Below are 22,726 nucleotides of genomic sequence, written 5' to 3' on the forward strand. Positions count from 1 at the left end.
AGTGCTGATTGTTTTTCTTGGTTACGATTTGAACATTTTTCTGGTTTAAGCAACCAGGATAAGGTCCTTTGTTGATCTTATGAAATCTGCATTTGCACTATTAAATATAGAAAATATGCAAGCTCATTGTTTCAGAGAAATTCAATAAAAGTTAAAATGATGAGTTAGAAAAACAACATCTGGCATAAAGGATAGTTTACATGAACTAAATGTAGTGTGCTTAGGTTAGCGCTTCTAAAGTTCTCAAACTTCCTGTAACATCACATCACGTCCACCCAGTTCACTTTTTTTTTCATTTAGATTTTCAGACTCTTTTGTGAGTCTTTGATTCTAGAAATACGTCTCTATAAAACTCTCTCTGCCTCCACTGGCCACCGCATAGTCCTATTAAATACGCATTGATTGCACTTCACTTTAATCCTGCTCTGTAGTCAAATGCTCTAATAAAATGTGCATCCTGAATCAGGAAAACTGGTTATTTTACAGCTATTTGTGGTATAAAAACAATACAGGATGTTCCCATAACATGCAGAGACAGCGAAGATATGAAGTAGGTTAGCGGTCCCCAACCTTTTTTCCGCCACGGACCGGTTCAATGTCAGACAATATTTTCACGAAACGGCCTTTAAGGTGTCACGGATAAATACGACAAAATAAAATGATACGACCAAGACAAAAACTGTGGTATTTTGTAAATATAATAATAAACGCATATTCACCGTGTAATTTTGTAACTTTATTAGCAGCATCCTCCTTAAATGCGCCAACAACATTGAGAGTTGGCGCATTTCAGGAGGAGCTTTTCCTCTCTGCCCCTTAACGATCTCTGGTCACTATGGTAACGTGCAAACATTTCTTTCAAAATAAGACACACAACTACAGTACGGGAAAAGACCTAGGGAAACAGAGTTAACAATAAAAGCCCTGAAAACCATAAATTTCACACCCGAGCCTCAGCTCTCGCGGCCCGGTACCAAACGACTCACGGCCCGGTGGCCCGGGGCTTGGGGACCGCTGACGTACGTGATAGTTGAAGAATCTGTGAGAAGATATTTGCACTTTCTGGAAAGTGTTGCCGTCTACCTTTTCTTGCAAGCGGCAGCTGGCAGGTTAAAAGGTCAACATTTTGCAGAGATATGTTTGAAATAAAAGGCAATTTTCCTGATTGCAGATGCATTAGGATAATGTCAACCTTTGAGACAACCTTTCCTCTCTTTGCATTTTATAACTCACTTTCTCTCCACCTGTGATGGTGTGTATCTGTCCTTTTCTGTCTTGTCTCTGAGTGTTGTTCCTGTCTTTGTGCTGTAGCTGTGTGTGACTTGATCTGTCTATTGTAACCAGTTTCCCATCTCTACATTACCAGTTTGGTTCACTTCGTTAAACAGCTTATAACCACATAATTTTCCTTTAAGTGTAGAAGGTGACCACCCCCCATCCCCCTTTTTATTTTGGGGTGTTCTTTGAAATTATGCTCTTTTTCTCCATTTCATTGGGCCTTTACTGTGGTTCTGTGTCATTCTCTCTGAGTGTCATTCTTAAATCCATTGTATCTCACTGTCACAGCAGCATTCAATGCCACACCCCTTCAGCGGAGGACCAAGCACAGGAGGAGGAGCAGGAGGGAACGTCCCTCTTCCAACTCTCCCAGACCCCCCGACTATTTTCTTCCCCTCTATCCCTGAGCGTCCCATTTCCTTCTCACCTCCTCCTACTGGGCCTCCAAAGGCCTACAACACTCAGAGACGCAAGAGCACTTCCATTCTCGAGGCGCATACCCGACACTTTCAGCCTGCTTACCCTCGTTACGGGAGCAGCCTCCACCCTTTTTCTGGCATGGAGGGCGTTGAGGCTCCTTCTCTCTTCATGGTTAATCCTGGTTTTGCAGCGGCTGCTCAAAGACTTGTTGGGGAACCCCTCCATCTCCCAGGACAGTCTGATCCAAGTTTGTACGGGTTCAAAGACATGAGAGCAGAGCACGAGGAAGCAGTGAGGAGACTCAGTCTAAATCAAGCAGCCTTATTGGACCATTATGAAGCAATGGCATATGGAGGCTACCCAATGACTGCACACCAGCTTTTCCATCAGCAGAGGCAGGCAGCAGCTGCTTTGGGTTTTGATCCTGGTCCTCCATCTCAAGCAGGGTTCTTACATCCTCATATCCTGCAAAGAATGAGCGCACACAGTCCAATACCGCCACCCTTACCCCCCATGAGTGCATCCACGGGTGGCTCTATGTCTTCTTCATCATCCGAGGGATGCTATGCTCCACAGCATGCTTCCTCATCCTCCTTTCCTATTTCTGCACCTCCAGTAATGGCCGACGCCCCGCCACCTACCGGAAGTGTTTTTGAGTTTCATTTAGCTGCAGCCGCTGCAGCTGCAGCCGCTGCTGGAGATCCAAGCCTCCTGGCATCCAGACTTTACCGGGCCAGACGGAGTTCTATGGATCTCCCTCTAGAGGACAGCCCTGGGACGGGATCCAGTGGCTCCGGCACATATAGTCGTCTGCAGCCAGTGACAGAAGAGCTGTACTCTTACGTGAGTCCCGAGCTCCCTTTACCTCCGGGAAGTCTCCTCCTTCACCACGCAGGTTTGGCTGTAAAGGACAGAAGCCCCGATCCTTCCAGCGACTCTCTGACCTCCTCTGATGCAGGAGAGTTCCAGTCACCACCTCCGCCACCTCTTCCTCCTTCCTTCGAGTCCTCAGCTGCTCAGTCCATCCCTCGCTCGTCCTCCACTGCGCCTTACGATTCACCAGGGGGAGTTCTTCACGCAGATCCCCAGGGGCATCCGCCTTCAGTGCAGAACTTTCTGCCCACCACACCATCGTCCGAGCTCCCGCTTGGGGGGTCAAATCAGCTGGAGTCTCTGATGCAGAGCGCCTGGGCCCGGCACGGGGGAATGGTGCCAGCTCAACCCGATATGACATACCACGAGTCACTGCTGGCCATGCAGGCCGCTAACCCCCCTCTGGTACAATGTTTAGAACTAAAAACCACGCCTAGACCTCTGGGTCAGTTACTAGTTTAAATTTTGAAATTTATACCAAAATTTTACATAGAATGTTTTGATTGATGGTTATAATGTAATTCCTAAATTATGGTATTTTCTGCTTTTGATTATAAATTATTAACAGCTCGCAGACTGACAGTTTATTTAAATATTATCCTTCTAACGGTCTTGTTCTTGGACCCCGTAGCCAGTAAATAATTGGAACATAGTTGTGCAATTGTAGCAAAAGAAATTGAATTTTATTGGTAATCTGACCCAGAGTCTGCTACACCAATCCCTGTTGTTTTTTTCCTCCATATTTTATTTCTGGTATTTTTTTTTCTTTATGTCATCATGTAGTCTTTGTGATTTAATCCCCCTTTTCTGTCATGCAAGCACCACAGAGAGTCTGCCTTCGTAATTTCTTCATTCTTCAACAGTATTAAAGGAAAAGGGGTGATTCTTTCAAATATTTTAGTTAAAAACATGAAACCAGAACCATTTAATTTCAAGTTTAACATATGAGCCATTATTTTTAGTAAGTGGATAATTACGTTGAAAGTAAGACTCTTTGGGACACTCTGTGGTGTAAAAGCTTTATGAGCCGAGTCTAAGCTCCCTTTGTTTCTGTGTTTATGTTGTGAATTTTTGGTGTTATCAGTAAGTAATATTTTGTCTGTATGTTCATATATGAAAGTATATGAGAAATGTGTGTTTGTGCTGGTATACTGTGTCTACGGTATACTTGGATTTTTGCCCATACAAATCCAAAGTCAGTTTGATCTGGAGTTCAGAGTACCTACAAAGGTTAATGGTTAAGATTAATAATCTAGATGTACATTTAAAAAAAGCATCTTTAAGACGTCGACACCATTTCATGACATTTAACGCAACGTCTGAATTCACATAAAGCTGTAAGACTTTGCTGATTTGTATGCTTAAACACACAGAAACATACAACAAAACTAAAGGAGGCTTAGACAAACCAAGCAATGTAACCGTGCAGAGAGACGTTCATCTGTGTGTTTCAGATGTTTTGTGTTGTAAACGCTAAAGAGCTTGGCTTCGAGCCAGTTCTTTAATTTAACATATTATGTTATCATTTCCTGCCCACAATGAAAATCAACTTCCTACACAGGGTTCAAAGGTCACAGCTGAAATTCTTTAAACCCTTAGAACGCTGACGTTCTTGTTTACTTTCTTTCCTTTATTCATTTTCATTTTCATCGTCCATCAGTAGCTCTTTTTTCATCTCATTTATATTAAGTTCTTGATCTTTTTAGCAACGTTATTTATTAAATATCGCATATGTGCAACCTCTTATGTGTTTGTGTTACTCCCTGTAATGTTAGCGAAAGCTAGGTAGTTGTACGTCTGGTGCAACATACCATAATTGCGTAAGCTTTCCCCATACTTTCTCAAGATGAGCTTCACGACAAGTATACGGTTGCTTCCGGCCTTCTAAGGGTTCAGTCATCAGTGGATTGGTTGTAGTCATCTCTGTGCTACTGTAGAGTATTTTAAGAATTCATTAAGTGAACACAGGAGCCTGTCAGGGTGATGACCATCATGAAATTTAAAGGATTTAAAATCAAATATACAGTACAAATGATAACTTGACTCAAAAGAAAGCCTGCATCATTTCAAGTGAATCAGACTTTCTGTCAGAGTCAGAGGTAGGGCCATGACAGGACACATGGTGTTAGGAAATCTGAAAAAGCAGCAAGTGTTTTAAAACATCTTAGTTAATTCATAGTGAGTATTCCAATTTTTACTCTGTGCTTTGTTGGCTATATAACACCTTTTTATTATCACTGTTAATGACTTAGGTCCTGACCTGCATGTTAAATAAATCCTACTTACACCCTGCCTAACCCCAGTGCCGTGCCCATACTGTTGTACATGCTCTACATGCTATACTACAAGCTGCGTATATGCATACATTAGATATCAGTGTGCATATATCTGTCGTCGGATTAGAGTATACGTGTCTGTGTGCATGTGTGCATACACAAGAGGAAGATCTAGATTAAAAATGACTGCTAGAGAAGAGCAGAACTGCCTTGTGTTTGTACTCATGCATTGTGTTGGATCCAAAAGCTACAAACATGTTCTAATTGTCTTTTTCTCTCTTTTACTCTCTCTTGTCCATAATCTCTCTCAATTTCTCTCCTCCATCCTCCATTGTTTTGTCCTACGACGTTGCATCTCGTCCTGTCTTTCCATTTTTCTGTCTTTCCTTAAATCTGACACTTAACAGCAGACTCAGGTGTCCTCCCCTCAGCCAACTTCAGGACCACCTTTGGTCCCTGCCAGCACACAGCCACCACTTTCTGGGACCGCCCAACAGGTAGGCATTGGTTTTAGCATTATTTTCAAGTCTTAGTGTTTTGGCCACCTCCATGTCAGTTATTGTGAGATAGATTTGAACAGAAAGGTGGAAATTTATCACCTCAAGCTGTATTTGGAGCTGCAACCTACAAAACTCTCAGGGCCTCAGTTAAGAGGCCCAGTTTAGTGAGTTCAGTTAGAAGAGGTGAAGCCTTGCTCACAGCTCTTTGTGTTGGCTCAAACGTAGCTCAAAGTGGACTACTCCCAACTACAAGAGTAATTTCAGCTGCTCCCCTACTTCCCATGGGGTGGCCTGAGTGTTCTACACATTTGGACATTGATCCCAGTTATCCCTGTTGCCTTCCTGTCTTGAACCAGTTTGTTTTGTGTGTAAGATCAATGTGTTAATCAGTACACTGTGGGGTCCAACTCCCCTGGGGACACACTGGAGCCACATGCCCCAGTAACCAAATGAGCGAACTCCACACAAACAATAAATAAATGAGCAAATCACCCATCATGTAGTCATTAGGAAGGGGAAAGTTATCCTTGGATGCCAAAAACTGTTTTGGTTTTTGGTGTTTCGGTTTAACATGGGAAACTGTTGATAAACTTGCTTTTTATTGGCAGTCTCAGGAAGTGCAGTTTTTGGCACTTAAACATTGGAAATTACTGGCGTATCGCCTTGCTCATTTCAGAGTAACCACTCCCACAGAGCTGGCACTACTTCTTCAGTGAGACTGCAGTTTTTCTAAACAACTGTTTCTTTTTCTAAAGAACTGAACTTTGAGCAATAAATTATAGTCAATTATAACATTTATATTATGACCCTTTATAATTTGGTCACGTTCACATTTTAATTGTAACCCTTATTTTGTCAGAATGCAGCCATATTATCTTTTGGCAGTTTGCTAAATCATTTTGTTCGGTGTCAAACACATAAAGAGTATTTTTGTTTATGTAAATATCTACAGCAGGGGTGTCCAACTCCAGTCCTCGAGAGCTGCTGTCCTGCAGCTAGATGCAGCCCCACTCCAACACAGCTGATTCAAATGGTTGGATTACCTCTTCAGCATGCCATCAAGTTTGGCAAAGGCCTGGTAACAAGCCATTCATAAGATTCAGGTGTGTCGAGACAAGGATGCATCTAGAAGCTGCAGGACAGTAGCTCTCGAGGACTGGAGTTGGACACCCCTGATCTACACTGTTTTCTCTCACCCACAGTTTCTCTGTTTGTTCCTCTCCAGGTTGCCTCATCTAGCCAGAGTAGCACATCACTTCAAAGCCCCACACACACCCCTCTGCCACAGTCGCCTGCACAGGTACAGTTATAGTTGTATTTGTTAAATATATATCTATATATGTTTTTAGCTAGGACTCTTTCTTTTCAAAGAGGTGCTATTCTAGATTGAGTATTTAAATATACATTAATTTATATATTATTATTTATTAGGAAACACTGTGTAATCTAACCCAATCCACTAAAGCAGCTTTTCCGTGAATGCAAATGTAAAGTTTTTATTTTTGTTGATATTTCTAGAAAGTTGATAGATTAACTTTTTAACAGTAAAGTGATTGTGGGTTATTAGCAGGGGTGCACATAAGTGGTCCGCAGGTGCGCATGCGCTGTCAAAATAAAAGACACGCACCAGATAAGAAGTTGCAACACGCGTTTGCATACATAAGATTTTCCGGAGGAGGACAGACATTTGTTTAGAACTCTTAAAGATGTCGAAGAAGCTCCTTTAAGCAATTACTTTGGTGTTCCTCCACCTCCAAAGAAATGTCAGGAGTCCGAACCGCAAAAGAAGCGCGTATTCTCGGAAAAGTGGTTGCAGGAGGTGAGCTGGCTTCAAACAAATGATGAACGCACAGAGATGTGGTGCAGAATATGCTGTGAAAATCCCACTCTAGCGGACAAAAACAGTGCCTTTTATATGTATGCAAATGCGCGTTGCAACTTCTTATTTGGTGCGCGTCTTTTATTTTGACAGCACTGCGGACCACTCATGTGCACCCCTGGTTATTAGGGCATACTGGATTGGCTTAGATTGAAGTGTTCCTAATTGTACATGTGGGTGGTGATACGTCTCTTTAAAGGTGCCTGATGGTTCGTATATCTGCATTTATCTTTAGTCACCTACACACTTGTGCATATAATACGACTGCTCGCCCACATTTTAAATTCTAATCTGAAACAAATCTACTAAATGCAATTCATTCACAATTCACACGATTCATAACAGTCTCTGTTATTTCACCTCAGGGCTAGAGTACAAGTTGCCGTTAGCATTTCCTCACTTCTGTACCTGAATACCCAGAGACAATTGCACATCTGTGGAAATGTAGTTAGGCATTAAACCTGCTGTTTTCGAGTTATTTTGTCTTGTTGCATGTTCTGCTTTCTTCACTTTTCTTCTGTTTTTCTTTCCATTCTCTGGCTTGCTCGTGGGCATGCTGCGTGTTTACCACCGGGTTTGTTTTTATGTGTTTTTATGTATCCACTTGTATGTCATTGTGTTTGTGTGGTACGCCGTGTGGTTGCGTGTTTAGTTTTGTGACTTAAGTCCATCTCCCAGCTTAGAGCACCTTTATCTTCTGTACCAAGTTGCTCAGCTAGCTCTGTCTCAGGTATCGTTTTAATTGACACTGTAGTTTGTTGTACTGTAAGTGGCTGTGCCTGTGTGTCTCTGTCCTCACGTAAAATTGTGATGTATTTACTGAATCCTTTGAACAGAACATAGACCTTTTGAGTAAAGCTGTGTATTCTCCTGACAGTGCATCTTTGTTTACCCCACATGCTCTCACTCACCACCTTACTAAAAGCATGGACAGCAAACACATGAGCACGGAAATGGAGATGGGCAGTATTTCCAGTAATAGTCCAGTATTTAGTTTGGTATTAAGGCTAAGTCAATATTTTGTTGGAAAAAGAGTGTTTTTTCTTCTTCTCTGTACTCCACTGCAGTGCATTTTAAGTAAAGCAATTGACATGTGATTGAAGTGCAGACTTTTAGCTTTAATTTAAGGGGTTTAACAACAATTTTGCATTAACTGTTTAGGAATTTTAGCTATTTTTATACACAAGCCCTGATTTTCAGATGCTCAAAAGTAATTGGAAAAACTGACATAATTTTAAATATTAGGATTGAATGTCTTTGAAGTCGATGACTTTAACACTAGAGCCCATGGACATCATTTTAGCACAAGTTATATTGAGTTCATCTGTCCGAAGATTTTCTTTTCCACAACTGTGAAGAGTCTTTGAGATGTTTTCTGCCAAAGTCCTTAAAAGGCCTTCTTGTTCTTGGGGTGAAACCAGTGGTTTGCACCTGTTTGAAGCCTTTGTGTTTCCATTCATGAAGCAACCACCTGATTGTAGACTTTGACAATGATGCGTCCGGCACTTTGAGAGTGTTTTTTTTAAGGATCATAAACTCTGTCATCATGCACTTTATTGGCCTTCAGACCTTTTGGAGTTGCTGAGGTCATCAGTGCATTTATTTTTTTACAGAATGCACAGGATGGTAAAGTTTTGTCTCTCTGAAGGTTTTTTTTTTTAGCTTTTCAGTCTCTACTAGTCTTTATTTCTTCCTTCTTTCACACTGACATCTTTTTGGGATGCTGTATCCACTTCAGATATTATGTGTCCTTTATTTATCATAAGAATGAAACAGGTCTCTCCTGGCCATGAAACTGTTTGTCGTCTGGTTATTTTTAGCCTCTGGACATCAGGGACGGTGTATAAAGTGGTTATGATTACTACACAATTAATTCAATACTTAACCCCTTGAATAAAGCAGAAAGTCTACACTTGAATCACATTTTGATTGTTTGATTTGAACTGTGGATCTGTACAGAGGCAAAACTACAAAAATTGTGTCGCTATCTAACAAACTATTTATTAAAGAATTATAAACAGTAACACGTCACGTCAGATTGAAAGACAAAATATGGAATTTAAATGTCATAGCACGGATGCTTCCATCCGCAAAATACTTTAGTCTTTTAGTTTTACAGTAATGATGTCATAACTTGCATTTTTTATTTTTAAACCTTGTAGTATAATTTTCATTGTTTCAAACAGTGAGATTGGCCACTTAAACACACCATTAACCAACTTGATTGACATTTTTTGTATATAAAAATGAATGTAGTATCTTTGCCTCGCTGTAAACGATTAAAAATGTATTTTTCCAAATGTGTAGATTGAATCTTTGAGTAAAAGACAGCAGATGATTCAAATATTAAGCAATATTTTTGGTTTTGTTTCTGTAGCTGTGAAGTTTTTTTCACCATTTCTGCAAACATGCAGTTTTTATTGTTACTGTATGTATTTTTTTTTTTTTAATAACACACGACATCAAAAACTGCACCAAGCAGTAGGTAATAATATTTATTCAGGACCTTGGATCTTGAAGAGTAAAAATAGAAAGCTGTTTTTGTTTACAGTGTTTCCACATCTTGACTCTTGAAGGTTTTTAGCCTTCTTTTCCCATTTGTGATGTGGTTTTGACAGTGTTGCCCATCTACATTGTAAAGCCGTATTGCACATTGTCTGTAGGGTTTGCTCTGTTGTTGCATGGTCTTACAGTGGTGTGTGTATCACTCAGCTGTTCTGTCACACAGTGTGTGTTGTTTGGTTTCAGAGCTTGGGATGTCCTTACTAACAGGCTTGATGTACGGTCCTGTTGTCTTGCTTGGTTAAGTTTTTGTTAAGGGTGTGAAACATGTCGGTAATGTGTTGGAAAACTGTGGATGGCTCCTTTGGCGTCTTTATTTTAACATGATTTATCATGGAGACCAGTAAAGACCCAGATTCAGTCTGTCCATGCTTGTCATGTCTGATTCCTAGCTGGGTTTTTCTACTTCCTTATCCCCCCATGACTTTTCTCCCGTGCTTTTCTCGTCTTCTCCTCTTCCTTATCTTCTTCCTTCTCTTTTCTCCTTTCCTTTCTCTTTCCCTCTGTTCCTCCTTCCTTCTCAGCCCGGTGTAACTCCACCTACCTCTACCGTTCCTTTGGTGACCCTTCCTTCTCCGTTGCCGTCTATTGCCGTCACAATGCCGAGCGCGGCCGTGGCTCCCCCTCCCTCTCCTCTGCCAGTCCCTGTTGGGGTGGTGCCTACTATTGTTTCCCCTCCTCCTCCTCCTACTCCCGTGCCCACATCTGTGCCTCAGGCTTTGGCCACGGTGGTGCCAATCATCAGTGTAGTCAGCGCCCCGCCTGATACCCCCATGGAAGCCCCCCCTCAGGTACTGGTTATAGATGGTCGAACCCACCAAAAATGAATGAAATGAAAATTTTCCCAAATTTAAAAAATCTTGGAACTCATGCATGAAGTTTTTTTCACCCTTTCTACTGGTAGGACCTCACAAAGATGTTATGATGATCTTGATGCACTAGTTTCGACTGTTTTTTAATCTGAAATGCACATCCTGGAGTATTGTTGTATGATAATTCTGTTTTTAAGTCATGTAGGGGAAAAAAGGAAAAAAAATGTATTGCCTTTCTGAGAACTATAAATTATCACCCATCTTCGGTGTTGCTCCATTACATTTTAAACTGTTTTTTAAGAGATTTTGTCTGTTTGTTAAAGTTTTGCGAGTAAGAAATTAAAATGCACAGCTGCATTTTTGTGTTGTTTAATTGCCTTTTGTGGGTTTAAGTGTAACAATATACAGGCAATTAATAATTGCTGGAACACCTTTCATGTCTTGTTGGTGGAGTGAGTTAAAAAATAGAAAAAAAAATGTTGAACCTGCAAAACCTAATTTTTTGATCAGTTTAAAAATAAATATAAATAAATATAATGTCCTGTGGCACTGATCAATAACTCTTCTTGGTTCATATTGGTTCAGTTCATTGAGGTTTTCAGGCATTTGTTTATGCACAGCTTTCTTAAACTCCTGCCACAGCATCTCAGTCAGGTTGGGTTCTGGACTTTGAATGGGTCATTGCAGCAGCTTGATTCTTTCTCAGCCACTCTGAATTGCTGATTTGCTGTGACATCATTGTCTTGTTGCATGATACAACTTTGGCCGAGCTTTAGGTGTGGGACAGATGGCCGCAGATTTGACTTTAGCAACTTTGGTACACAAAGGAGTTCATGGTCTGCAAAATCATCACGTCTCCACTGCCGTGCTTGACAGTTGATATGCTGTGTTTGCTTTTCTCTATACGTGGTGCTGTGCATTACGGTCAAACATCACTACTTTGCTCTTGGCTGTCCATGAACATTACTCCACACGTCTTGTGGTTTGTTCAGATGCGGCTTTGAAAACCTAAGCTGTGCTGCCATGTTCTTTTTAAAGAGAAGAGACTATGTGTACTCCATACTCGGTCATTTTCTAGTTGTATTGTCATAAAGTTTAGAATTTAACATGCTAACTGAGGCCCGTAGAGTCTGAGATGTGGGTTGGGTAATTCACAGCTTCTCTGAGCGTTGCACGGGCTGTTCTTGGGGGTGGGAGGGTGGATGCAGGGTAGTGGGACACCTGAATGCTCCAGGTGAACACTGGCTGATGATCAGTTCATCAAGTCTATTTGATTAGCAGCACCTGGCTGCTACTTAACCTCATCATTTCTTTGAAAGGTGTAAGTGTGGACTTGGTTTTTCACAAGTTTGAATAAAGTTCTAATTTAAAGGATACAGTTTATTCCATCCTTGTTCCATATTCTGTTTTTGTAGTCATTTGAGACATTCTCAGGATTTACTTAAACTTCTGAAAATTACTTTTCTTATAATCTAGCTAGCATTTGCTTCTGTTTTTACACCTGCGTTAACTGTTATAACTTCCTGCTATTTTTCCTTCCCTTCAGTGTTCCTGATGTTTCTGGTGACACCACACCCGTGTGTGCCATGCGTAGTTTCATGCATGTATCTGTGTGTATGTGTGTGTTTCAGCCTGCCTCACAATCTTCAGAGTTACCTCAGTCCCAGCTACAGCCACCTCAAGTTCTCTCATTCATAGAGAGGTAATACTTGCACGTACACACAAACACAGTTACTCTTCCCTGAAATCAAGGCAATTTCTCTGAATGACATTTAAGCTTTGTGACATCTTTCTCTCACTCAGTGCTCTTTTTAGGTCTTTCTCTCTTACTGTGTTTTGCTTATGTTGTACCTCAGTGGCCATTCTGAGACTTCAGGTTTGAGCGACGGCAACGAAGGAGGAGGAGGAGGTCGTCATGAAGGGCGCTCGGCCAAGCGACACCAGAGACGTTCTGTGCGAAGTCGATCGCACCATGAGAAGACGACCAAGGCGAAACTCAATGTTCTCAATGTAATAGCACACATCTGATAAGTCCTGTGAGGTCAAAATTAAAAACAGGCCCTGTTTTCTACTGCACCAAGTATCTATTTAATGGTTGTTAGAAATGTGTCACTTACAGTAAAGTTATTTATGTTTCCATTCATTATCTTTTCTTTCCGTGTGTGTATTTCTTGATGTGCTTGCATGTAGATCTCCAACCTCGGAGACAGGGTAGCAGAGTGTCAGCTGGAGACCCACAACAGGAAGATGGTGACCTTTAGGTTTGACTTGGATGGAGACAACCCTGAGGAAATTGCCCAGATCATGGTGCACACAATATCACACAACGACTCACATCCACTGTTTTGATTCATTTCCACTTACTCCAAAAATTAGAGACAGGAAATTATTTTATAGCTGTTCTAAAATTCTGTATATGAATTGAGTTCTGAAGGATTTCTTATAGTCTAAGTTCTATTAACCAATTGCTTTTGAGCTGACTGCATGCATGTGAACAGCCCATGTGGAGTTCCTCACAGCTGACCAGTTACTACTTTGAATATGAGTGAATGTTGGCTCGTCCGCTTCAGCCATCCAACATTCACATTATACTGACTGTAAATCCCTATTAATAGCTCTGTGTTAAGGCTGGATTGTTTTTACGTGCCGGTGCGCCTGCTATCTGCTCTGCGTCATCCAAAACAACTGAACTACATGCTCTAGTCCTGGCACTTTAATGGAGAGTTCTCATCAGACTCTCACACAAGGCAAAACTACTCGTATGTTACCTCACACTCATGTAGGAAGAAGGCTTTATATAAAGAAATATTGCTGTTTGTGACTGATAATATTACAAATTCATAAGTGTGTGACTAAGCGTGACTTTTTCGACGTGCATGCAGGTCGAGAGTGAGTTTATCCTGGAGAGCGAGAGAGAGTCATTTATTGAACAGGTCAGAGAGGTGATAGAGAACGCTGATGAGAAGGGTCTGGAAAGAGATGCCAACAGCCAGACAAAGAAAACAGTGAGTCTTTATTTTATTCACGCTTTCTAGCTTTGTTCCCGTTGATGGGGGGGGGGGGCATAGTTGTGTTGTGTTAGAAGAGCCATTTTTAAAATAGCTGCTTCTATTGAGTTTTTATAGCCTATCTATGGTGGGTCTAAACTTACTGGTCATCTCTAACTTAGCCTCTAACAGACTAACTGTCATTGTTTAATGCGTGCTCTCTTGTTTATCTGCAGATGGCAGGTGACACGGAACAGCAGAATCCTGCAATATCTGCCCCCATGCAAGGTAAAAAAAAAAAAAAAAGACATAAGAAAAAGCCTTAAAATAAAATAAATTCGAGACCAGGTTTATTGAGCGACATGGACCTTCAGACCTTCTGAATGCCCTTGAATTTCTGAATGAAAATCAATAAATACACTTTTGTAAACACCTTTTTTTTAGTCTGAGAACCTGCAACAGAACATGTCATAACATATCCAGGCTGTGTCTCACTCTTCTGCCTTTCTTAGGCATCCCACCCAGTCCATCTGCACAAGTGGTCCACTCGGCAGGTCGGAGGTTTATCGTCAGCCCTGTACCCGAAGCGAGGCTGAAGGAACAAATGCTTCCCACCTCTCCTTCTCTTGCGCCTCATGTTGAGACGGGTAAGGATTGTGTGCATTTGTGTGCATCACCTATAGAGATCGTGTGTTGCCTGAGTGGCCTTAATTGGCATTCTAAGTGAATTCACATGAAGTTAAACAAAAGTTTGTAGGTCCTAAAGAAACAGAAACATTCTAACTGCATTTTCTGACAGTGCTGATCTAATTTGCCCAAAATTGTGTAGGTTGAATTTGTTGATTTTAGATATGTTTTTAACACAATTCTTAATTGATAAGGTGTAATATAGCTTACTATACAAGTATAGTAAGCTGTGGTACACTGGCTGAAATTTCTAATTTAATGGCTCTGCACACTATATAGGGTGTTCTAAATAATTTGGTTACAGTGACCTATAAATAGGTGTAATCTGGGTGGAGCTAGGAATTACACATATTCATGTGGTAGCTTAAAATAGTTTCCTTTTTCTCTTCCAGTTTCTCCACCTCCATCACAGACTCCAGGTCAAGGTTTGGGCTTGTCCCATTCTGCAGGAGCAGTCAGCTTACAGCAAGCATTCTCTGAACTCCGACAGAACCTAAATCAGCTTGATTCAGGTCCCAACACTGCCCCACCCTCCATCCACTCCACCCATCCTCCACTTCTGGAGCCTGCAGCAGCTTCTGTCCCTTCACAGAGTAGCACGCTCACTCCCACTGTGGATGCCACTGCTGGGCATGTCCCTTCTAATTTAAACACAACACAGGATGCCTCTCTTCCTCCTCTTTCTGTATCCTCGACCCCTTCCGCCATCCATCTCAGTCCTCCCTGTTCCTCTTCTCCCCCTACAACAGTGAATCAAGGCATCCTTCAATCACAGGTACTTTCACAGCCAGTAACTCAGGTTGTCTCACAACCCCAGACACAGGTACAAGCACAGCCTCAGCCCCAGGCTTTCAGCCACCCTCAGTCCCAGACAGTTTCTTCTGTCAGTGCTGCTTCAGTACCTTCCACTTTACCAACAGTGGTTCCCCCACAAATGCTCACCTCCCCTCCTCTAGCCCACACCATTCCTTTTGTGTCCTCCCCGCCCTCTTCATCTCTTATAGCCAGTGAAGTCTCCTCTGATCATTCATCAGTCTTGCCAACTCCTTCCCTGACCTCCTCAGTCATCCCCACCACTGCCATCCTAGGTCCCCAGCTCGCGCCCTCTGTCGTCTCCCTCCCTGCTCCTACTCCCTCATCTTCTGCTGGAGGACTTCTGCCGGTGACCACAAATGTCCCCGCAGTCCAACCAACTTTGGTGCACTCTCAGCCTCAGACAGCAGCCCTCCCTGGGCAGACGCACGCCCACAGTGACTGCGACCCCAGGTGAGAGGTGGTCACTGTGTATTTATTTCTATTTGTGAACTGCTTTAAGCAGTCGGTCGCTTAACAAGACAAAAAATAAAGTTAATTTACCATTTACAGATTTAGGCTGGATATCAAACGTCATTACTTATGTTAGAAAGGCTAAGAAGAGTATAAAAAGCTGGCATCAGGTGTCCTAATTTACTGGCGTCATCATAGTCTGACTGAGAGCTTCCTTTTAAAGCATACTTGTGTCAATTTTAGACGATATTTTGTGTGGAAAAGTTCTTGAATTCAGCTTTCAAAGTAGTTTTCAGATGGAAAAAGAGCCAAAAACATGATTGTCTTTGTGTTTGCGTGGAAAAAAGTAACATTTGGATTTCAATTAGGTAGTTACTGTCAAGCAACCTTTAAATCTGTTGTGATGATGTTTATCAGCACAGGTCCTGATGAAGAAAAGTTAGTTTCGTAACTTATTTACCCATAAATACTGATTATTTCTGAGACATGTCGTCCCCGGTCTCCCTCAGATGTGAGCACTCCTCTGAGTCGCAGTGCAAACCAGACGACATCCAAGCTCTGGAAATGAAGCTGCGCTCTCTCTTCATGGACCTCGGAGGCGGGGTGCCTTCCACCCAGGGAGACATCATAGCTGCTGATCTGGCTGCTGTGGCAGGTACCTCGTCACCAGTAGGCCCTTGCTCCACCTCCACCACGTCTGTCGCAGCATCTGGCTCCAGCCAGTCAGCCATTCCTCCTCAACCTCCTTCCAGCCTGGCGCTGGGGTCACTGGGATCCCCTGCTCCAATCCAGGGCCCTGGGACGCCTGTCTTCACCCCTGCACAGTCTAGTAGGAATATTTTAATCTTTTTTGTTTAGTGGTGGTTAATCTTTTCTTCTTCTTTTTATTTAATGTTGCTTTCTGCATTTTCTGTAGTCATCCCTGTCTCATTAGGCCAGACCACTCCATCCAAAACGCCCTTATCCAGAGTACCGGTGAGTTATATAATTCTAAACTTTTTCTAAAACTAAAGGCTTTTTGAGATGTAGTTCAATATTTTTTTGTAGTATGAAGTGTCATGTGGTCAGACAGCATGTGCATGTTAGCTAATTTTAACTACCTATTTTTTTTAAATTGTTTGGAAGTCACAAATAATGTAGTTTTGGGAGATTTGTACAAGTTGCGATCAATGAAATCAAAGCCCTTAAATACCAAAATCTTTTTTGATCGCACCTCGTATGTCTTCCACAGTTTTTCTCCCCAATTTCCTTAAAACTCATCTGGCATGGAAATTCCTTGTAACATTCTTAACCATAAACACTATTCTTGTTATCTCCTCTACAAATCTCTTCTCTTGTCTTTCTCATTTCTCCCGCTCCCGTGCTTTCCTCACTTCTCTTTCTCTGGGATTAGGCCAGTTCTCCTCCTTCAGAACTCCCGCCACCCTTCCCCGGACCTTGTGTAATACAGGTGTTCTTTTTTGGATCATTTTTAAGACCGATGTGTCTGATACAGTGCAAAACTGTTTATAGAGTGCTCAGTGTGTTTGTAATGTCTTTTTGCAATAGCTTCATCGGATTTAATTTGTGCTGTGCATAAATTGTGCTTCTGCTTTTTTCTGCCCTTTCTAAATTCCGCTAAAACGATTCATCTCTCTGAAACAGTAGCCTTATTACAGCTAATCTTCAAAAACACTAAGAGGAGACACCAAAAGACCCAAAATAAAAAAGCTGCAGAGATGATACATCTCTCAAGTTTCACTCAAAAAAAGCCTGAAAGCCTACAAGGACAGTAAAACTTAAAAAAGAAGAAATCTAATGAAATAATTACATTACAAATTTAAGTATTTTAACTTCAGTGTTACTTAAAAAAGAAGTCAAAAGCACATAAATGCAGTGTCAGATGGGTTGGTTGACAAATGAGGTAAGGCAGGAGTCTCTGTGGACTACGATGTTTGCAGATGATGATGAGATGATCTTTAGTGGAAGTAGGGAGCAGATAGATGAGAGCCTGAAGAGGCGCAGGAATGTGCTGGAGAGAAAAAGAATGAATATCAGTAGAAACGAGACAGAAGACGTGTGTGAATGAGAGGGAAACAGGTGGGAAGGTGAAGTTGCAAGGAGTATGGGTTTAATACATGGGGTCAACCATCCAGAACAATAAACAGTGCACAACAGAGGGAAAAAAGAGAGCGCAGGCAGGGTGGAAAAGGTGGAAACAAATGTAGGGAGAGAGGACAGAGGACACGCAGAGAGTTGGTGTGACTAAAGTGGATGCCAGGCGATCCCTAATGGGAGCTGCTGAAAGAAGAAGTGAAAAAGTCTCTGTGGACTTTTAAGATAAAGACTGGGAAGCACATGGAGCACTGGTCAAAGAGAATGACCAAACAGACTAAAACGGTTTGTCAGACAAATGCAGCAGTGAGCAGTTTGAGCACCAGTGACTTCAGGACAGACAGATAGTGAACTGATTTCAATTGCCAGACCGTGAATGCTCCCGTTTAAAAATAGACTTTCCTTTCAACCAGACAAGCACATTGAATAAACAGAGAGATGTGACATCTAAAACAGTCTGGTCTGCCCGGATACAACATCCCGTCCCTTATGTAAGTCTCCTGGGCGAGACATGTCCCGTTTGATTAAGATAATCCTGCTGTCGTTGAAGTTCACTTGGGATTTGTTTTTAATTATTTATTTTGGAATTGTAGTTTAATTGCTCGAGAATGAATGGCTTTGCGCAGCTTCTTGATCACATTGTTCATTGGCGAAGGAGAGAAATTTGATTGGGTGATATTTTTTTTTTTTTTTGATGTGGAACGATGTTAAAAATGACCCATTTTAGGCTTTAACTGGTCCTAATTTTGATGCTTTGCCAAGTTTTGAGGGTGTTTGAAGCATCCAATTGGACCAGAGGTTAGTTTAATTGGTTGGCATTTTTATTCAGATGGTATAACTGGAAGTATTTTAATTACAGTTTGCTTGGAAACACTCATTTAGACTAGAGGATTTTTTAATAAACTTCAATGATATAGCACCCTATAAAACTGTTACAAAATCCTTGACAAAGAGAATGGAGCATGGTGTAGATTCAAGTGGGCTATGAGATCACACACAAGGGCAGTCCAGCTCATCGCACACCAGCCGATGGCTCAGATGACTCAGCTACACATCAGCAACATCATTGGCAAATCTCCTATAGGCTGCACCATATAAACTGCTTCAGCCTTCCAAAAGTTGTAGTACATCTGCAAACCGCTGCAAACCCTCTCCAGCAAACCTGCTATTTTTAATGTTGTGTCTGACTTAATCAGTGTGTCTGTTCCGTGTATGTGTGCAAAGAAGCAGCAAGGTCCCAGAGTAGAGCTTTGCTTGGAAATATGAATTGCTGCTGATAGAAACAACAGTCTCCTTTTACTATTAGAATACCAGAATACCTAAATAAAAAAAATATTCCATCCCGGAAAACAAAATCACCATAAAAGCAGAAAATAAAGACTAAAAAACATAATTGCACTGAAAAAAAGTCCAAGATTGTGCATACATGAACGGTGATTACAAAGATAGCCTTGATTATGCAATTCTTGGTTTTCCAGGCAGTGAGCTGCAAAATAGAGGGAAGCCAAATGCGAACCAGATATTCAGCAAGAAAAGACCTGCCTGCAGATCTAAGACTGCAGTCTAACTCACAGCGGAGCAGCACTTCATCAATTAATCAGTTTAGCTGAGCTTGGAGTTTGGTGTTGCTTTAATCCATAAAATCTTGAAATCAACTTAAATGTTTGATTCTGGCTGATCTGTGCTTATGTTGCTAATCAACAGCTATTAGTAAAACCTGCGTGGCCAAGCCTGCCTCTTTTTGCACGGTTTTTGTTCTTGCGTGGTCTAACAGTTTATCTGCCCACCTCTTCAGTCCCAGCAGCCTCTGGAGGACTTGGATGCCCAGTTAAGGAGAGCGCTGAGTCCAGAGACCGTTCCTGTGGGCTCTCAGGCCTCCCATGTTAGTGTGGCTTCAGTTGGACAACCAGGTATGTTCGATTATACCCAAATGCTAATCTTATATTTTTATGTCTGTGTGATTTCTAAAATATCCATCATATGTTCCTCAGTTCCCTTTCCAGTGGAGGAAGAAACTTTGTCCTCTCCTGTTCATCCTCCTCAAACTCAATTAGGACGATTTAAGGTAAAGATCTTCAACACGAGACACCGCACATGAATACCGTCTGCATGTAAGGCTAGCATAAGAAATATACGCTGGATCCCAGCTGACAAGTAGGATCCAAGTGTTTCTCTGTCTCATAGCCTTTTTCCATGTTTCTCTTCGATGCTTAGGTCTCACGGGCTATCGAAGAGCCTGCTGTCCAGCGACCGGCCTGCACCGAGTCTTCCTCCACCACCTCCTCCACTTCATCTTCCTCATCATCCTCTACTCTCTCTAGCCCAGAGAACACATTGCACAAAAACTCCTCGTCGCCTCTGAAAGCGGAAGGAGCAGAAAAAACAGGAGACGTGGTGGACGGGCCCCCTCACAAGACTCCCGTTGGATCCCACCACCCCTCCCCTCTAACATCCCCTTGCCCCTCCCCCAAACCACCTACCACCACCATAGGACGCTTTCAGGTAATCGTTCACTTTTCACCGCCGCCTCCTTTCCTTTTCGTCTTTTGTCCTTTTTTCCATTTTTAATTCTCTCCCCTCCTCTTGTTGTGTTGTTTGTATTTTCAATTTTTTAGGTTACTACTAAACCCGAGGCCCGCGTTGGTAGATTCTCAGTCAGTCGTGCTGAGGAGCAGAGTCCTCCACCTGCTGCCAAAGCTGCTAATGGACCCAGCGATCCTGGCCAAGTTTTGACCCCAGATTCTACCCATAAAGCCTCTCTGCCGAGTCTAAACAACTCCTTCAATAACTCCTACATCAGCAGTGACAATGACTCGGAATTTGAGGATGAGGACTTCAAACGGGAAGTCACTCGCCTCAGAGAGAAGTGAGTTTTCCCTTTCTCATTTTCTTAGAGTGTCAAAGGAAGATAGATTCATGTGTCCCTTCTTTGTTTTATTGTCCATCTTTGCTTCTTTGGTAAGGTTTAATGGCTTTGAAAAACTCGATCTTGTTACTTTTCACCCACCAGACACATGCGTGAGATTCAGGAACTTCAATCCCGCCAGAAGGAGGAAATAGACCGTCTGTTCACCAGGCTGGGAAAGGTAACCAGCGAGTAAAAAACAAAAAAACTGCAATTAAGGCAGCATCACAAAAACCGGAATGCGAGAATTCTTTCTTTTGGCGTTGTAGGTTCCTCCACCTTCAGTGATGCCTCCTGTTTTGCCCTTGACTGGCAGGAGGAGACGGCCCGCCAAAAGCAAGTCATCGAAATCGTCCAGAACCAGCTCCACGCACGGCAGCAAGAGTCCATTACAGCCAGGTAGGCTTTGGTGGAAAGATGAACACATGTAAAGGCTCAGTTCATTCAAAAAACAATTTCCTTCCCACACACTTTTTTTTAAATTTTATTAATAGAAACTAACTCGAAAATACTGACACTACCAGAGCATGAAAATGTGTTCTTCTAATTTGGTTGAACTGACCCTTTAACGTTCCACTCGTAAACAGAAGCACACAGAAAGAACGACCTTAATCTTGAACCCTAAGTCCACTACAGCCAGGACGGCTCAAAAACCTTTCTCTAACATTGCATCCTCTCTGTGTTTATGCATCCATGTGCACGTGTGTGTGTGTGTGTGTGTTTATCTGCTTGTGTACACCTGGACGTGGGATCAGGCTCGGAGCTTGAAAATTTCTGACTGCTTTCTCCGTCTGTTTTTCTCTGTGTGGTTGTGTGTGGGGGCGTGTCTCTGTAAATGTCTGGGTAAATGGGTCTCTTTAACTATCCATTACCTTTGTGTTTGTGTGTTTGTGCGTGTCTCTCTGCTTTCTGCGTTTGGTCCTGGCCTGCTCCTTCCTCCTGCCCATGCCTTCTGCTATCTTCAGGCAGCACTTTATCCGCCCAGAGCGTCCCGACTATGTACCCCGGCCAGCTGGCTCTGCTAGCCCCAGGAGGATTAGCCGATTCGAACAGCAGCACTCTGCTCCAGCCCCTCAAACCCTCTCCCTCCAGTGACAACCTGTGTTCAGCCTACACCAGCGAGGCGGCGCTCTCTGTGCCCAGCCTGTGTGCTCCCACCCCAGGTATGCATCCGCTGAGACTCCCGGGCCTCGTTGCATCTCCACAGCATTAAAAGTTCACACAAACAGCTTATTGTATGCTTCGCATGCAGATTAAGACAAATGCATGCTGTTGGTTTGTCTTCACTCACTCACAACAAGATCTCCCATCTCTTTCTGTTGTTCTTTGGTTACAGAAAAAAAAACTGTGAGGGCTAACTCAGTGTCTTTTCTGTGTATTCTTCAACTGTGTCTCTTTTCATCTTTTCCTTCTCTTCCTTCTTCTTATCGTGTCTTTTTTCAATTTTCTCTCTTCGGTTTTATCGCTCTCCTTTCTTCTCATTTCTCCTCCTCTTCACCTCTCTCTTCTCCGTACTTTCCTCCTCTCCTCTCTCCTCCCCTTCTTTCCCTCCTCCCTCTCTTCAGGCTGTGTAAAGTTCAGCTGGGGTTCGGAGCGTTTGGCCTTCAAGCCTGGCGGCAGGAGGACGCGCTTTCTGAGTACGCCCTGCTTGGCTCTTTGTGTGTAACGCTCTATTTCTTTGCTCTTCTCTTTTATCTTCACTTACTTTTGTTTAATTTTTTCCCCCCATATATCCGTCAAGTCAGTCATCCTGTCCTGTGGGTTTTCTTCTTTGGTGGAGGAAGACCCGCTCCTTCTGATATCATCAGTGCTCTGCAGAAATCTGTTAAATTTAAAAAAAAAAACACACGCAAAGTCAGTTGAGTAGACTTGAACATCAAACTTTGTGATTTCAGAAGTTGAAGTCTGAGTATTTTAGTTAAACAGACAGCAGAAACAACATTTTTACTTTAAAAAAGGTTGTAGGTGCATAAAAAAGTAAACAATATAAGATCTTACTGCAGGGCGCAAAATGTTCAGACAGCGATAGTTCTTCACTCCCAGATCTTGCGACAGTCATCTTTACATACTATTTCTTCATTTGTAATCTTGTTTCTTTCTTTGTCCACCTTGCCAAACATGTTATTTTTTAACTTCCATGCGCCCTTTTGGCTGCAGGAAATAAGAATCTTTTTACTATAATAAGGT

At 42.2% G+C, this 22,726-nt stretch overlaps 1 protein-coding gene across 5 annotated transcripts in view; it reads left to right on the plus strand.

Annotated features, from left to right (window-relative positions):
- wnk1b (WNK lysine deficient protein kinase 1b) overlaps positions 1–22,726 on the plus strand; it is a 95,589-nt gene that overhangs the window by 61,405 nt on the left and 11,458 nt on the right. The window contains exons 12-30 of one of the 5 annotated variants that reach the window (XM_039601568.1): positions 5,255–5,344; positions 6,573–6,647; positions 12,232–12,302; positions 12,457–12,610; positions 12,791–12,907; positions 13,483–13,605; positions 13,824–13,875; positions 14,100–14,234; positions 14,667–15,540; positions 16,050–16,369; positions 16,457–16,515; positions 16,934–16,990; positions 19,430–19,544; positions 19,626–19,699; positions 19,849–20,136; positions 20,250–20,500; positions 20,645–20,720; positions 20,809–20,938; positions 21,505–21,702. In XM_039601568.1, the coding sequence (XP_039457502.1) occupies positions 5,255–5,344; positions 6,573–6,647; positions 12,232–12,302; positions 12,457–12,610; positions 12,791–12,907; positions 13,483–13,605; positions 13,824–13,875; positions 14,100–14,234; positions 14,667–15,540; positions 16,050–16,369; positions 16,457–16,515; positions 16,934–16,990; positions 19,430–19,544; positions 19,626–19,699; positions 19,849–20,136; positions 20,250–20,500; positions 20,645–20,720; positions 20,809–20,938; positions 21,505–21,702 (3,259 nt within the window). Of the gene's footprint in view, positions 1–5,254; positions 5,345–6,572; positions 6,648–12,231; positions 12,303–12,456; positions 12,611–12,790; positions 12,908–13,482; positions 13,606–13,823; positions 13,876–14,099; positions 14,235–14,666; positions 15,541–16,049; positions 16,370–16,456; positions 16,516–16,933; positions 16,991–19,429; positions 19,545–19,625; positions 19,700–19,848; positions 20,137–20,249; positions 20,501–20,644; positions 20,721–20,808; positions 20,939–21,294; positions 21,703–22,726 lie in introns of those variants that run through there. The other 4 variants (XM_039601569.1, XM_039601572.1, XM_039601571.1 and 1 more) reach the window with 4 other exon arrangements.

This window comes from Oreochromis aureus, linkage group 17 (genome assembly GCF_013358895.1).
Source record: "Oreochromis aureus strain Israel breed Guangdong linkage group 17, ZZ_aureus, whole genome shotgun sequence".
Classification (NCBI taxonomy): Eukaryota; Metazoa; Chordata; class Actinopteri; order Cichliformes; family Cichlidae; genus Oreochromis; species Oreochromis aureus.